The sequence below is a fragment of the Epinephelus fuscoguttatus genome, linkage group LG9 (assembly GCF_011397635.1).
Source record: "Epinephelus fuscoguttatus linkage group LG9, E.fuscoguttatus.final_Chr_v1".
Taxonomy (NCBI): Eukaryota; Metazoa; Chordata; class Actinopteri; order Perciformes; family Serranidae; genus Epinephelus; species Epinephelus fuscoguttatus.
In genome coordinates this window covers 23887280-23904125 of record NC_064760.1, presented here as the reverse complement: position 1 = coordinate 23904125, position 16846 = coordinate 23887280, and the positions used below count along the sequence as shown (strand labels likewise).

The window sequence follows — 16846 nt, the reverse complement described above, 5'->3', positions numbered from 1 at the left end:
AGAGTGACCTCAACCTGATCTTTGCAAGCAAAAAAGTCTGGGCCTCGAGGAAAAGTTGATGGTTAAAAGACCATTTTTACCAGCAAAGTGTCATCATGAGTGAAACTATTGCAGAAATATTTCAAGTCAAGCATTTAACGCAGGCTGTCATGGGTCTTTGCTTTGATATTTTTTTTTGCTGTTAAACGTGTGTTTAGTTTGCGTCAGTGGTATTCAGTTATTGGCATGATGGAAAGAAAGCTCCTGTTTCTGAGTCAGCCGATGGTTGGGTGGGTGATGGTTTAGGTCTAAGTCTTAGTCGGTGTTTACGTTTGTGAAATTGTCATAAACTCATATTAGACCAGCCTAAGAGCGGTGGCCAGGAGACCAGAATAGCTTTCAGTGTGTTAGTGCCGTCAGCCCTGTCAAATTTAAAGGTACCTGTCCATGGTGCTGAAACACTCCTCTTGTGCTCACGCATACCCGTAGCCGGAGATGTCTTTTTTTCTTTCTTCATGGTTTCTGCTGCTAATAATAATGCTCATGATGATCGAAATGTGATTTAATTGCAGGGGAAACATAGGATTGTTGTAATTTGTCCTTGCCTCCGTCCATTGTCTCAATATTGAAGCAGGGGTATAAGCTCCAATAGTGGCGCTTAGTCTTTTTCTGTTACTACAATATTTGACAGTGCAGTATTGTACTCAAAGTTTAGGTGGTCTTTTCTTTCGGAGGCTCAAACAGAAGGATTCTTTCATCTATTGCCTACTTTCTGTGGCTGCGGCCGAACAGTCCTAAAAACACTCTCCTCTCCTGACCACTTTTCTTTGACCTCGATGAAAAACGTTATGAAGTCAAGGAAATATGTGAAGGAGAATTCACGAGGACTTAGGAAAAGCCAGCCACAATGTTAAGACAATCCGACTGGCTCCGTAATTTTGCTAAGGCGGATTTTATTGAGGAGGGTCTATTGTGGTGAAATTACAATGTTCAGAAGATCGACGACTAGAAGTGCATCCTCATTGTATTGTTTTTATACAACAAATCGTTTTTACATTGATATTTATTTCCCTGTTTTCTCCTAATAACCTGGTGATTTTATGACGTGTCTGTTTTATTTTGCTGCTATCTAGAAGCACTTTGTAACGTGGATCTTCAAAAAAGCGCTCTAGAAATAACGATAATTACAATTGTTATTTTTGCTATGATTATTACCTTCATTACTTCGTCCCGTGTGTTACTCGGTTGTTTCGTGTTCGTTATATAAAAGGAGGACAACCCGGTGAAAAATATGCCTTCATCAGCAATTTTAGAAATAAAATGAAAAAGCAATAAACACTACCAGTCACAGGAGTGAAACGAACTGTTGTTTCACACTGAAAATGATTGCTCACGCTCAGCCCTCCTATCCACTAAAATGTATCGACATAAATCACACTTTGTTTGACTGAATTAAATTATTGTTACATTTGCATGCATGGACGGTATAACATGGTAAGCGTACATGTCATCATTCTTATCTTTCAAACATGTTGAACTAACAATATCACCTGTCATGAAACGTCCCCTCTTCGTGTTATGGTTAGTATGCTGATTATGATTTTGTAGAGATGTTTATCCTTATGTCGGTTACACAGGTACAATCATATGAAATAAGCTTTTTTCGCTGAGAGGCTCCTTGAAAGAAAACAGTCCATCGTAAGTATTAAATACATACAAAACATAATTAAATGTAATAACAGATTGAGAATATATACCTACAAGGAAAATATCTAATGTTTTAGCCTATACATAGATTATCTTAGGAAACCCCTATACAACTCAGTAAACACCTGTCATGTTGACGTGTTTGTGCCTTGAAGTTGTTACGGCTCATACAGGCTGTGGATGTGTAATGTCACAAAATAGTTGACTGTCCAAAGAACGGCCGATCTGGCGCGCTGCTTTAAATGTTGCTGCCGCACAGAATTGTGGGACGGCATTATCTCATTTCCTTTCGTAAAGTATGGTGAAGTGTACTATATGCTCAAGGAGATCACACAAGAAGCACTGAAGTACTTTTCCTTAATATTAAATTCATTCGAACAGCTCTTATCATGGCAGACTCTTAGATACTCCCTGTTCATTGCACTCCTTTAGGAACGTTCTTAAGCATAAAGTCCTATTCATCCGCAGCCTGAGTCTAGAAACTTTTAGAGATTTAAAGCAAACATAATGCATTCCATGCCATATCTCACGAAGCTAAACTGCACTGGGGTCAGTAACACCTACATCTCCACGGCTGAGCCAATGAATAGACTGCGTGTATGTTTAAATAAGTTGAAAGATTTACCTCACATGCAGAGTACATTTGACCACGAGAAGATATAATATCTTGATGTTATGTGAGACATTGTGGAGAATATTTTATTGCATTGTCCTGGTGTGAAGATGAAAGTGTCTCATGGTGTCGCTGTTGGCTGACGGATAACAGGCTCTCACCACTCCACCCACTACTATATGGACATCAGCTGCAGATTTTCCAGACAAACGGTTACATATCCGAACAAACTGTATTGTGGACATTGCTCTGATGTGTTGGATCGTTTGGTGTTTTTTTTTGTCAGTTTTTATTATTTCGCAGTAGGATATATAAATTGTACAAGCTGAGGACGTCTTTTTGTGTCAGGATGGGAGACAAAGGATTTCCACCGCTTCGTCCGATCTTCTTCTTTGCTTCCTTTATTGTAACGCTGCACCTCGTTAATGGAGACCTGAGTTATTCTATTCCAGAGGAGATGAAACGCGAGTCTGTTATTGGAAATATAGCCAAAGATCTCGGTCTTGATCTGAGGACATTATCTTCCCGAAAGGCCCGTGTGGATTTTGAGGGGACTCGTAAACGGTACTGTGATATTAATCTGAGTACTGGAGATTTGATCACATCGGAGAGAATTGACAGAGAAAGCCTTTGTGGCAAGAAACCGTCGTGTGTTGTGAAGGTTGATCTGGTGTTGGAAAATCCTCTGCAGCTTCATCGACTGAGTCTTCATATTCAAGATGTGAACGACAACTCACCGAAATTCAAGAACCAATTGATTGAAATAGAAATAAGCGAGTTAGCAGTCAAGGGTAACCGCTTCTCTATCGAGGAGGCCCATGACGCAGATATAGGTCAAAATGCTGTTCAAAGATACAGCCTACAAAAGAACGAGAACTTTATTCTCGTTGTTGATAGCAACAAGGTTGAACTCGTAGTGGAGAATACACTTGATCGAGAGAAACAGAAAGAGATTAATTTGCTTCTGACAGCTTTAGATGGAGGCTCTCCTCAGAGATCAGGTACTGTAGTGATACACGTCACTGTGCTGGATGCTAATGATAACGCCCCAGTGTTCAGCCAGGCCGTTTATAAAGCCAGTCTGCCTGAAAACTCTCCTGTAGATACTATAGTGATTACTGTTAGTGCTACTGATGCAGATGAAGGAGTGAATGGAGATGTGACATATGACTTAAGCCATGTGTCTGACGATGATATAAATGCATTTTCTATTGATCCTAAAACTGGAGAGATCAGAGTGACAGGTATGATTGACTTTGAGGGAAGTAGTTCTTTTGAAATGAGAGTAAAGGCCAAAGATGGGTTGGGGCTAACCTCTTACGCCAAAGTGGTAATAGATGTTACTGATATGAATGATAATGCTCCAGTGATTAATCTGAAATCACTGACTAACCCCATACCAGAGAATGTATCACCTGGTACAGAGGTGGGCATCATTAACGTGCAGGATAGAGACTCTGAAAGTAATGGACAAGTCCGCTGCTCCATTCAACAAAGCGCTCCCTTTAAGTTGGTTCCTTCTATCAAAAACTATTATTCTCTGGTGACCACAGGACAACTGGACCGTGAAGTAGTGTCTGATTACAACATTACAATCACTGCCAGTGACGAGGGCTCTCCACCTCTGTCCTCGTCTAAAAGTGTTGAGTTATCTGTAGCAGACATCAACGACAACCCACCTGTGTTTGAGGAACAGTCGTACAGCGCATATGTGAGTGAAAATAACAAACCTGGCTCCACTTTATGTTCCGTTAGTGCTCGAGACCCCGACTGGAGACAAAACGGTACAGTGATTTATTCTCTGTTACCCGGTGAGGTGAACGGTGCCCCGGTGTCCTCCTATGTGTCTGTTAACGGAGACACGGGGGTGATCCACGCTGTGAGGTCGTTTGATTATGAACAATTCAGAAGTTTCAAAGTCCACGTGATGGGCAGAGACAACGGTTCTCCTCCGCTGAGCAGCAACGTGACCGTCAGTGTGTTCATATCTGATGTGAATGACAACTCTCCTCAGATACTGTACCCCGGTCCGGAGGGCAACTCCTTCATGACCGAGCTGGTCCCCAAAGCTGCACACGGAGGCTCTCTGGTGTCCAAAGTGATCGCGGTGGACGCGGACTCCGGACAGAACGCCTGGCTGTCGTATGATATAGTGAAATCCACTGATCCTGGCCTTTTCACTTGGTGTCCACAGCGGAGAGATCAGGACACAGCGGGACATTTCCGAGTCTGACAGCATGAAACAGAACCTGATTGTGTCAGTGAAAGATAACGGACAGCCCTCTCTGTCTGCCACCTGTTCCATGTATTTACTGATTTCTGATAACTTGGCTGAGGTGCCAGAACTGAAGGACATTTCTTATGATGAGAAGAATTCCAAACTGACGTCTTATCTGATCATCGCGCTGGTGTCTGTGTCGACGTTTTTCCTGACCTTCATCATCATCATCCTGGGTGTGAGGTTTTGTCGCAGGAGAAAGCCCAGACTGTTGTTTGATGGAGCAGTTGCCATCCCCAGCGCTTATCTCCCTCCTAATTACGCAGATGTTGACGGCACAGGAACTTTACGCAGCACTTACAATTATGACGCCTACCTGACAACAGGTTCAAGAACCAGTGACTTTAAGTTCGTGTCATCTTACAATGACAACACACTGCCTGCTGACCAGACTCTGAGGAAAAGTCCATCAGACTTTGCTGATGTATTTGGGGAGTCAGATGGATCTCCAGAGGTAGGAATACTTTAATTTAGTGAAAATTCATTTTAATTGATTTTTTTTCATTGTCTTGTTTGACAGTGTTTTCCATCACAATCACATCGTTGCCAGTGTTTATGGATCTTGGGAATTTCTCCTGGCTAAAATAGATCTTAATTTTTGGGGATTAAAGTAAAAGCCTCTGTGATCTGTTATGTAGCAGTTATCTGATCTGTTTTAGATACCCTCCCCAAAATTAATTAATGGTTGAATATTCTTTTCAATCACTCTGCAGCATGTTACCTGGGGACAATTATGATAGGAACTAAACTGTGTTCATTGTGAAGGTGTTCGGTCAGTATTTCAACCTAGTGCTGTGATGATATCACTATCCTTATGCCTTTAGTGTATATCATCACTATGTCATAACAAAAGCATAAATGTTCATCTTCGTATTGTAGTCTAGAAAATACGGTTTAACAACAAAGACAACAAAAACAACACATACATACATAGGAAATATAAGATGGTGGCTAGGATGTTTCTTGTGATTTTTCTTGGTAGATCAGAGAATACTGTCTGTAAAATAAAACACTCTTACTGTCAACATTATTTTCATTTAGGTTGATTAACCATTACTTTGACCTTGCTGCTGTTGTTTAACAACCCAGACTTTATATATTCATCCTTCAGTTTGCTCAGAGTAACATCATGAAGTGTTAGCTTTGCAATAAATGAGGAATTTGCAGTATAGTCTTGCAAATGTTGTTGTTGAGTTCAGTATTGTCTACTACCAAGCCATTTAGTCCAGATTTCATTGTTTCTGTTAAGGCAAGCACAAAAAATTGATGTCATAATGACAGTGCTGATTCATAGATGTGTCTCAGCATTTTTGGCTATAAGCACTACCACAAGCATATAAATGTTTCTGTATTGTACTGACAAAGAGCCATGGTCTCAACTATAGACACATGTGAGTTGGCCTTGGATAGCTGTTGTGCTTGTTTCATTCAAATGGACACCTGTTGTGCACACATGATAATCCTGTTTTTGACAGTCATTGTCAACCTGAACTTACCCAGAAAAAGGAGAGGACCACTTGATTCTAAATACATACTGATTAATCAAAATGTAGATGTAAAGGGGAGGTTAGTACATAAGTCAGTGGAATTGTGTTCCCAGCAAATGGATGAGACACATGTATTGCTGTGTACAAAGGAAACTTTTACAAAATTAAATTAACACCGGAGCATAAACCATACATGAGTAAAGAGACACTGAATCCACCAGTTTACATAGCTGATGAGCAAGCCAGCCGGCATATATACAAAAAACCCAACTGATTTACAATCCTGTGTTTTTCACAATGTTCCTCAGGGGAGAAGATACTGCTTACACCTCCCACTGGCTGATAACCCACACTGATACGTTATAAGATCTGTTCCATGTTTATGCAGGATTCAGTGATCCCCACCCTTTGAATTCCTCAACAGAGTAGAACCTTAAAGACTCTGTGGGTCATAAAGACCTCCTCCCTCCCTCTCAGTGTAATCAAGCCCTTTCCCTGGATATATCTCACATGAGGCTCTTACATGGAGGGCTATAGTGCTTTCAATACTGATTTAATGCATTGCCATGTAATGCAATAACACTTTCTTATTAGGGAATTAATTCTTAATACGAATAACAGATTATTTATTTCCTTCCTATGTTGTGTGTACACAGTTGTGGAAATTCGCTTTTGTGGGAATGATAGCTGACTAAAATTTACAAAATATATTCTAACAGCACACTTTTTTTTCCCATTGTAGGTCTCTGGTAAATATTTATACTGTCTAAGGCTTTTAATGCCTGGCATGTCATAATATTGGCTTTGTATAACATACATACCTTTTTTTTATTTAAACCCCCAGTGTACAACGTTATCCTTATAAACTTCTTACTCCACTCTAAGATAGCTGCCTCTGCTCATTTCCCCAGTGCCTTTTTGCATTTACTTTCTCAGTGGTATCCTCCACTATAAATTCTTACTGGGTTGGAGCAACATGTTTTTTCTTCTGTAGTAGGCAGACACAAAATGTTTGGGACAGCCTAGAATAGTTTGATTTGCAAGTAGGCAGCTAATTCTTTGTTACATGTGGAAAATATGTTTAGTGTCCGTAGTTTAACTTTCAAAGAGGTATTTGATATCCTAAATAATGATTCTTGTTCTTTTGCGCATGGATTGATGCAGAAATCTGATGAAACGGACAAGAAAACAGTTATAGTGTCAGCATTTAGTGTTATTCTTTCATCTGCAGAGATGAAATTGAACTCCGAGTGTCGCTGTTCACCAGCAGAGGAAGCACGCCTCCACCCCTTGATCTTGCTTTGTGTGTCTATCGTTGATCTTCTCCTTGTCAAACTGTATCCTTGGATGTGCTTTGGTCAGCAGTTCGCCTCAGATACACTGTTCGGGAATTCAGCTGATGGTTAATGCTGTACTGGACTGCGAAGGAATAACGTGGATTAAAAAAGAATTCAACGCTTTGAGCTATTTTCCATTCCCATCTGAGGATGGCACACAATGGATATTCAGCGGCTGCCCTTCTCTACAGCTTGGCCTTTTTTCTTCAGCTGCTTCACATCGGTAACGGAGACGTGAGCTTTTCTATTCCCGAGGAAATGAAACCCGGATCTGTCATTGGAAATATGGCAAAGGAGCTCGGGCTGAACGTAGGGAAATTATCTGCCCGAAAGGCCCGCATTGACAGCGAGAGGAATCGCGAACGGTACTGTGACATGAACCTGAACACTGGAGATCTTATTGTAGCTGAAAGAATCGACAGAGAGGCACTCTGCGGCGAAAAGGCATCTTGTATCCTTAAATTTGAGTTAATCTTAGAGGCACCACTGGAGTTGCACCGTGTTTCACTACAGATACAAGATATCAATGATAATCCGCCTGTTTTCACTAAAGATGAAATCAAGTTAGAAATCAGTGAATTGGCTGTGAAAGGATCTCGCTTTCGTGTCTTGGAGGCACACGACATGGATATCGGGCAAAACGCTGTTCAGAGCTATGCTTTACAGGCGAACAGTTATTTAGTGTTGAAAATTCAGTCAAAATCAGATGGAGGTAAATATGCAGAGCTGGTGTTGAATAAGGATTTAGATCGCGAGGAACAGCAGGAATTGAGATTATTGCTCACTGCACTAGATGGAGGCACTCCTCAAAGAACTGGCACTGCAACTGTACACGTGACTGTCCTGGATGCTAATGATAACGCCCCAGTGTTCAGCCAGGCCGTTTATAAAGCCAGTCTGCCCGAAAACTCTCCTCTGGATACTGTAGTGGTTACAGTGGCTGCAAATGATGCAGATGAAGGTCTAAATGGCGAGGTGACTTATGAATTAAGTCGTATTTCAGAAACAGGTAGAAGAGCATTTTCCTTAAATCACAACACAGGTGAAATTAAAGTAATAGGGCCTTTGGATTTCGAGAAAGAGTCAAGATATGAAATGCGCGTAGACGCCAAAGATGGATATGGTCTAACCTCAGATTCCAAAGTAATTATTGAAATATCTGATGTTAATGACAATCCACCTGAAATAAACTTAAAATCTCTTAATAATCCCATACCTGAGAATGTGTCACCTGGTACAGAGGTGGGCATCATTAACGTGCAGGATAGAGACTCTGAGAATAACAGACAGGTCCGCTGCTCCATTCAGCAAAACGCCCCTTTTAAGTTGGTTCCTTCTATTAAAAACTATTATTCTCTGGTGACCACAGGACAACTGGACCGTGAAGTAGTGTCTGATTACAACATTACAATCACTGCCAGTGACGAGGGCTCTCCACCTCTGTCCTCGTCTAAAAGTGTTGAGTTATCTGTAGCAGACATCAACGACAACCCACCTGTGTTTGAGGAACAGTCGTACAGCGCATATGTGAGTGAAAATAACAAACCTGGCTCCACTTTATGTTCCGTTAGTGCTCGAGACCCCGACTGGAGACAAAACGGTACAGTGATTTATTCTCTGTTACCCGGTGAGGTGAACGGTGCCCCGGTGTCGTCCTATGTGTCTGTTAACGGAGACACGGGGGTGATCCACGCTGTGAGGTCGTTTGATTATGAACAGTTGAGGAGTTTTAAAGTCCACGTGATGGGCAGAGACAACGGTTCTCCTCCGCTGAGCAGCAACGTGACCGTCAGTGTGTTCATATCGGATGTGAATGACAACTCTCCTCAGATACTGTACCCCGGTCCGGAGGGCAACTCCTTCATGACCGAGCTGGTCCCCAAAGCTGCACACGGAGGCTCTCTGGTGTCCAAAGTGATCGCGGTGGACGCGGACTCCGGACAGAACGCCTGGCTGTCTTATGATATAGTGAAATCCACTGATCCGGGGCTTTTCACTATTGGTGTCCACAGCGGAGAGATCAGGACACAGCGGGACATTTCCGAGTCTGACAGCATGAAACAGAACCTGATTGTGTCAGTGAAAGATAACGGACAGCCCTCTCTGTCTGCCACCTGTTCCATGTATTTACTGATTTCTGATAACTTGGCTGAGGTGCCAGAACTGAAGGACATTTCTTATGATGAGAAGAATTCCAAACTGACGTCTTATCTGATCATCGCGCTGGTGTCTGTGTCGACGTTTTTCCTGACCTTCATCATCATCATCCTGGGTGTGAGGTTTTGTCGCAGGAGAAAGCCCAGACTGTTGTTTGATGGAGCAGTTGCCATCCCCAGCGCTTATCTCCCTCCTAATTACGCAGATGTTGACGGCACAGGAACTTTACGCAGCACTTACAATTATGACGCCTACCTGACAACAGGTTCAAGAACCAGTGACTTTAAGTTCGTGTCATCTTACAGTGACAACACACTGCCTGCTGACCAGACTCTGAGGAAAAGTCCATCGGACTTTGCTGAAGCGTTTGGTACGCCAGATGAGTGTCTAGAGGTAGGCCCCATACGTATCTGTATCAAACATTAAATGTTGATGTGATCTTTCGATTTTGTCGCCATGACTTTAAGTTGCCTTACGTTTAAATACTTAAGTGGGCATTGGATCATTTAATCCACTTGCAGTCATATGGCTCTTGAATGCTGTTTTTTGGTTCAGACCTATATTTATGACAAGAGTAGGATGGTCGATAACTATTTTGTTTCCCTTTATAGATTTATTCAACAATATAGTTGGCCTAATTTCAATTATACATGGCTTTGACACTTCTAGTCCACGGCTGATTCTGATTTTATACAAATTCCTAACAATCTCTAAATCGCATGTTTTTGAAATCAAGGTAACTGCTCGGTAGGCAGGATTTCAATACTTTGTAGTCGAAAAGTCGCCTCTGTGTCACGGTTAAAGTTTTTTTTAGACATATAAATGATTGCATTTCAGTGTGTGATCGGGACCTACTCCACACTGATGGACTTTCAGATGGTGTTTTAACGGCCTTTACATCTAATCTCGATATCAAAATCTATATCTCATGTTTTCCAAGTTAATTCAGCCCAGTATTCATCATGGCGCCCAACGTTTTCTTCACCTGGGTATAAACAAATCCATGTTTACTTCATATCTATGGCCGCAATCTTTCTATTGGGTTTACCACTTGCTTTTGGACGTGCCCTAATTCATTCTTGTCATCTACTTTAAGTTTAAAGTTGCAGCAATTGAAGTTTGATTTTGTCATTTTATATATACAAACAAGCTGAACAAGCATTTGTGCTCAAGTGACAGATGTTATTACATTTAAAGCGACTGTTGAAAATGTGACATTGACTGTCGGCTTTGATAACGATTTAGATCATCCTAACTGATGGAAAGACAAAGTTTTTTTGTGTGTGTGTAAATGTCAAGGTTACTACGCGTATTGACTGGTCCTCAGACATTGCTTCAGTACCACAACTGCCTGTCGAATTTCATAGTTGCATATTTGTTGTTAACCTCCGAATAATGTAAATAGAATATAAAATACTTCGTTTCTATCAAGATTTAGTAAATGTGAAAAAAGACACAAGTATGTCGTATGCTGTAAAGCCCTGTGAGGCAAATTGTGATTTGTGATATTGGGCTTTATAAATAAAATTGATTGATTGATTGATATTTTGTGGGCCTTGCGATGTTTATGTCTAAAACATGGTTGGCCACGTTCAGTTTGTAAATGTTAAAATACAGCCTATCACTTAACACGAAAGCTCAAGGTTATATTTTTTGTTAAGTGATCAGTCCGTGTTATTTATACTTTAGGAACAGAAATCTAAAATGTCAGAAAGCACTGCATCTACTCCTCCCCGTGCATGAGCTCTCCGTGGTGCTGAATGGTGTTGGTTTTCTCTGTATGCGCCTATTACACCAACCTGAAAACACTCCAGTATAATACTTTTAATTTGTGTCTTACGAGTGAAATGTAACGTTGTAGTGTTTATCATGGTAGCAACTGTGGCAACTTATGCTGGGCTTGTTGTTGTTGATTTGTAATATTCCAAATAGACTCACGGCGTCGCTCCTCACCTGCAGATATGGGGAGGTTCATTTCTCCACCCACTGCAAAAGGAATAAGTCAAGCATTAAAACAGGAGCTGCCATTGTTGCAGACGCGGTGGACCTCATTTTTACCCGTACGTTTCAGTTTTATGACAAACAAGGGGAATTTGCGTGTCTGTGTCTTCTTTCGGGAGACGCAATGGACCAAAAAGGGAAATCGTTGCTGAGTTTTCTCTGCGTCTTTGCTGCCGTCGTCCACATCGCCACTGCAGACCTCAGCTATTCTGTTGCGGAGGAGATGAGACCCGGATCCATTGTTGGAAATATTGCAAAGGACCTCGGGCTGGAAGTGGGGAAATTGTCCACTCGTAAAGCCCGTATTGACACCGAGGAAAGCTATCAGCACTACTGCGATATTGATCTCAAAACGGGAAATTTGGTCATCAGGGAAAGGATCGACAGAGAGGAGCTGTGTGGGGAGAAGGTTTCATGTTTGCTTAAATTCGAATTAGTCCTGGAGGGCCCTTTGGAGCTGCACCGTATTTCACTGCTCATCCAGGATGTAAACGACAATTCACCCGTTTTCCCGAAGGATACAGTTAAATTGGAAATAAGCGAATCGGCCGACAAAGGAGCTCGATATCGTCTCAGTGAAGCACACGACGCTGACATCGGACAAAATACAGTAAAACAGTACAGTTTACAAAATAATGAACATTTTGTTTTGTCTGTCAGAGATGACAGTGACGGGTCTAAGAACGTCGAGCTGGTGTTAGACAAAGAGCTAGACCGTGAAAAAGAACACGATTTAAATTTTGTAATGATTGCTGTTGACGGTGGCAATCCACAGAGATCAGGAACTGCTAATATACACGTGACTGTGCTGGATGCTAATGATAACGCCCCAGTGTTTGACCAAGCCGTTTACAAAGCCAGTCTACCTGAAAACTCTGCCCTCGATACTGTAGTTATCACTGTAAGTGCTTCTGATGCAGACCAGGGAGTCAATGGGGAGGTGACATATGAGTTTAGCCGCATCTCAGAAAGGGCTAAAAAGGTTTTCTCACTGAACAGTAAAACTGGAGAGATAAGAGTCATAGGACCACTTGATTTCGAGAGTAACTCTAAATATGAAATGCGCATCGAGGCTAAAGATGGTTATGGACTTTCATCAGATTCCAAAGTGATGATTGAAATCACTGATGTTAACGACAACGCCCCCGTTATATATATGAAATCACTGGCTAATCCCGTACCTGAGAATGTGTCACCTGGTACAGAGGTGGGCATCATTAACGTGCAGGATAGAGACTCTGAGACCAACGGACAGGTCCGCTGCTCCATTCAGCAAAACGCCCCTTTTAAGTTGGTTCCTTCTATTAAAAACTATTATTCTCTGGTGACCACAGGACAACTGGACCGTGAAGTAGTGTCTGATTACAACATTACAATCACTGCCAGTGACGAGGGCTCTCCACCTCTGTCCTCGTCTAAAAGTGTTGAGTTATCTGTAGCAGACATCAACGACAACCCACCTGTGTTTGAGGAACAGTCGTACAGCGCATATGTGAGTGAAAATAACAAACCTGGCTCCACTTTATGTTCCGTTAGTGCTCGAGACCCCGACTGGAGACAAAACGGTACAGTGATTTATTCTCTGTTACCCGGTGAGGTGAACGGTGCCCCGGTGTCCTCCTATGTGTCTGTTAACGGAGACACGGGGGTGATCCACGCTGTGAGGTCGTTTGATTATGAACAGTTGAGGAGTTTTAAAGTCCACGTGATGGGCAGAGACAATGGTTCTCCTCCGCTGAGCAGCAACGTGACCGTCAGTGTGTTCATATCGGATGTGAATGACAACTCTCCTCAGATACTGTACCCCGGTCCGGAGGGCAACTCCTTCATGACCGAGCTGGTCCCCAAAGCTGCACACGGAGGCTCTCTGGTGTCCAAAGTGATCGCGGTGGACGCGGACTCCGGACAGAACGCCTGGCTGTCCTATGATATAGTGAAATCCACTGATCCGGGCCTTTTCACTATTGGTGTCCACAGCGGAGAGATCAGGACACAGCGGACATTTCCGAGTCTGACAGCATGAAACAGAACCTGATTGTGTCAGTGAAAGATAACGGACAGCCCTCTCTGTCTGCCACCTGTTCCATGTATTTACTGATTTCTGATAACTTGGCTGAGGTGCCAGAACTGAAGGACATTTCTTATGATGAGAAGAATTCCAAACTGACGTCTTATCTGATCATCGCGCTGGTGTCTGTGTCGACGTTTTTCCTGACCTTCATCATCATCATCCTGGGTGTGAGGTTTTGTCGCAGGAGAAAGCCCAGACTGTTGTTTGATGGAGCAGTTGCCATCCCCAGCGCTTATCTCCCTCCTAATTACGCAGATGTTGACGGCACGGGAACTTTACGCAGCACTTACAATTATGACACCTACCTGACAACAGGTTCAAGAACCAGTGACTTTAAGTTCGTGTCATCTTACAATGACAACACACTGCCTGCTGACCAGACTCTGAGGAAAAGTCCATCAGACTTTGCTAATGCCTTTGATGGCTCTCCTGAGGTAGGCACCATACATATTTGTATCTAACATTTCACCTTGATTTCGACCTTTAAATTGTGCCGCCATGCACTTAGGGAAGCCTTTTATTTAAATATTTCAGTAGGCACTGGGTCATTTGATCCACGAGCAGTCATATGTGTTTTGTGTGCAGTTTGTGTTTTGGCATAGACTTAAAGATATTTAAGACGTGAATAGGATGACCGCCAAGCAGCTATTTTGTTTCCTTTTATAAGTTTCCTCAGTAACACAGTCCGCCTGATTTCAGATATGCTTGGCTGTGGCACTTTTTGTCCATGACTGATTCTGATTTTATTACAATTTTCCCACTCTCTGGATTGTATGCTTTTGAAATCGGTTACCACCCAATAGGCATTATGTTAATATCTGCTTCTCCATCTTTCCATTCTCGTTTTTGCTTATTATGAGTAAATTTCAAATTCTAATTAGGACTTTCTCCACACTGATATATAGTCGTTTTAATCATGTTTAAACAGCGGTTACATGCAACCCAGATATCTAAAACCACTTTGTTTTTTCACCAAATTCAGCCTGGGTTTTACCATGACGACTGGCGTCCTTTTCACCTGCATATAAAGTGATCCATGTTTATTGTATATCCATGACGGCAATCTTTCCATTACGTTCATCACTTGCTGTTGGACATACCGTTATATTAATTCCTTTAATGCTATCAAAGTTTACAGTTGCAGCAATCAGAGTTTGATTTTGTCATTTTATATGTGTAGTGCGTTTCAGAAACATAAGCCAAACAATCATTTGTACACAAGTGACATTTCTTTTCAACATTTCAAGCAACTTTTCTAACGTGATATGGTCACCTTTGATCACCTTTTCGATAATCTTAATTGATGGATTTTTCCCCCTGGTAAATAGAAATCTTATTAATCGTGTTGATTGGTCTTCAGACATTGCTAACGTACCACACACGCCTACCTTATTTCATAGTTGAATGTATTTGTTGTTAATGGCCGAAAGGTGCACAGAGAAATAAAAAGACTGCCTTCTATATTGAGTAAATGTGAAAATATGATCCGAGTATTTTGCCGGCCTCGTGATGTTTTGAATTCAAAAATGTTTTGCCATGTTCCTTTTATAAATTCAGTAATACCTCCCATCACATTAAACGACATACCAAAATTATGTTTATGCTCAGTGATCAGTCCTATTTGTGTAGAAGAGAAAGGTTAAAGGAGAGAAAGCAATAGATCTACTCCTCGCCTTTCCTGAGCTGTCCATGGTGCTGAATGGTGTTTTCTCTCAATGCACCTGTGGCACCAAATTTAAAACATCCTAGTTTAATACTTTGACTTTGTGTCTTCACATTGAGCATGGTATTGCAGTGTTGATCATGGCAGCAACTGTGGCAAATTATGCTGGGCTTGCAGTTGTTAATGTAATATTCCAAATAGGCTCACGGCGTCGCTACCCGCCTACAGATATGAGGTGTTTAATTTCTCCACCCACTGCAAAAGGAGTAATTCAAGCATTACAACAGGGGCTGCCATTGTTGTGGGAGCGGTGTTCGTCAGTTTTACCATTACATTTCAGTTTTATCACTAACAAGGGGAATTTGCGTGTCTGTGTCTTCTTTCGGGAGACGCAATGGACCAAAAAGGGAAATCGTTGCTGAGTTTTTTCTGCGTCTTTGCTGCCGTCGTCCACATCGCAATGGAGACCTGAGCTATTCTGTTCAGGAGATGAGACGGATCTGTTGTTATTGGAAAAGGACCTCGGCTGAAGTAAATTGTCCACTCGTAAAGCCCGTATTGACACCGAGGAAAGCTATCAGCACTACTGCGATATTGATCTCAAAACGGGAAATTTGGTCATCAGGGAAAGGATCGACAGAGAGCTGTGTGGAGAAGGTTTCGCGTATGCTTAAATTGAATTAGTCTGAGTTGAGCTCACCGTATTTCACTGCTCATCCAGGATGTAAACGACAATTCACCAGTTTTTCCAAAGGATACAATTAAACTTGAAATAAGGGAATCGGCCGACAAAGGAGCTCGATATCGTCTCAACGAAGCACACGACGCTGACATCGGACAAAATACAGTAAAACAGTACAGTTTACAAAATAATGAACATTTTGTTTTGTCTGTCAGAGATGACAGTGACGGTTGAACGTCGAGCTGGTGTTAGACAGAGCTAGACCGTGAAAAGAACAGATTAAATTTTGCTAATGATTGCTTTGATGGTGGCTCCTCAGAGATCAACTGTAATATACACGTCATTGTGCTGGATGCTAATGATAACGCCCCAGTGTTTGACCAGGCCGTTTACAAAGCCAGTCTGCCTGAAAACTCTCCTAGATACTGTAGTTATCACTGTAAGTGCTTGATGCAGACCAGGAGTCAATGGAGGTGACATATGAGTTTAGCCGCATCTCAGAAAGGGCTAAAAAGGTTTTCTCACTGAACAGTAAAACTGGAGAGTTAAGAGTCATAGGACCACTTGATTTCGAGAGTAACTCTAACTATGAAATGCGCATCGATGCTAAAGATGGTTATGGGCTGTCATCAGATTCTAAAGTGATGATTGAAATCACTGATGTAAATGATAATGCTCCAGTTATATATATGAAATCCTTGACGAATCCCATACCTGAGAATGTGTCACCTGGTACAGAGGTGGGCATCATTAACGTGCAGGATAGAGACTCTGAGAATAACAGACAGGTCCGCTGCTCCATTCAGCAAAACGCCCCTTTTAAGTTGGTTCCTTCTATTAAAAACTATTATTCTCTGGTGACCACAGGACA

At 41.9% G+C, this 16846-nt stretch overlaps 3 protein-coding genes across 3 annotated transcripts; all 3 read left to right on the top strand.

Moving 5' to 3' along the window:
• Positions 1 to 2511: 2511 nt before the first annotated feature.
• Positions 2512 to 5046, top strand: LOC125895032 (protocadherin gamma-A11-like). Its single transcript, XM_049586803.1, is given in 2 exon segments — positions 2512 to 4477; positions 4479 to 5046. Coding segments are annotated over 2 exon segments (2397 nt in total). The 5' UTR covers positions 2512 to 2648.
• Positions 5047 to 7405: 2359 nt separating this feature from the next.
• LOC125895031 (protocadherin beta-15-like) lies at positions 7406 to 9984 on the top strand. The gene has a single exon (XM_049586802.1). It carries the CDS (start codon positions 7552 to 7554, stop codon positions 9982 to 9984), a length of 2433 nt encoding a protein of 810 aa, XP_049442759.1. The 5' UTR covers positions 7406 to 7551.
• A 1603-nt stretch (positions 9985 to 11587) lies between these two features.
• On the top strand, positions 11588 to 14091 carry LOC125895030 (protocadherin beta-15-like). The gene is given in 2 exon segments (XM_049586800.1): positions 11588 to 13553; positions 13556 to 14091. Coding segments are annotated over 2 exon segments (2406 nt in total). The 5' UTR covers positions 11588 to 11683.
• The last annotated feature ends 2755 nt before the right edge of the window (positions 14092 to 16846 follow it).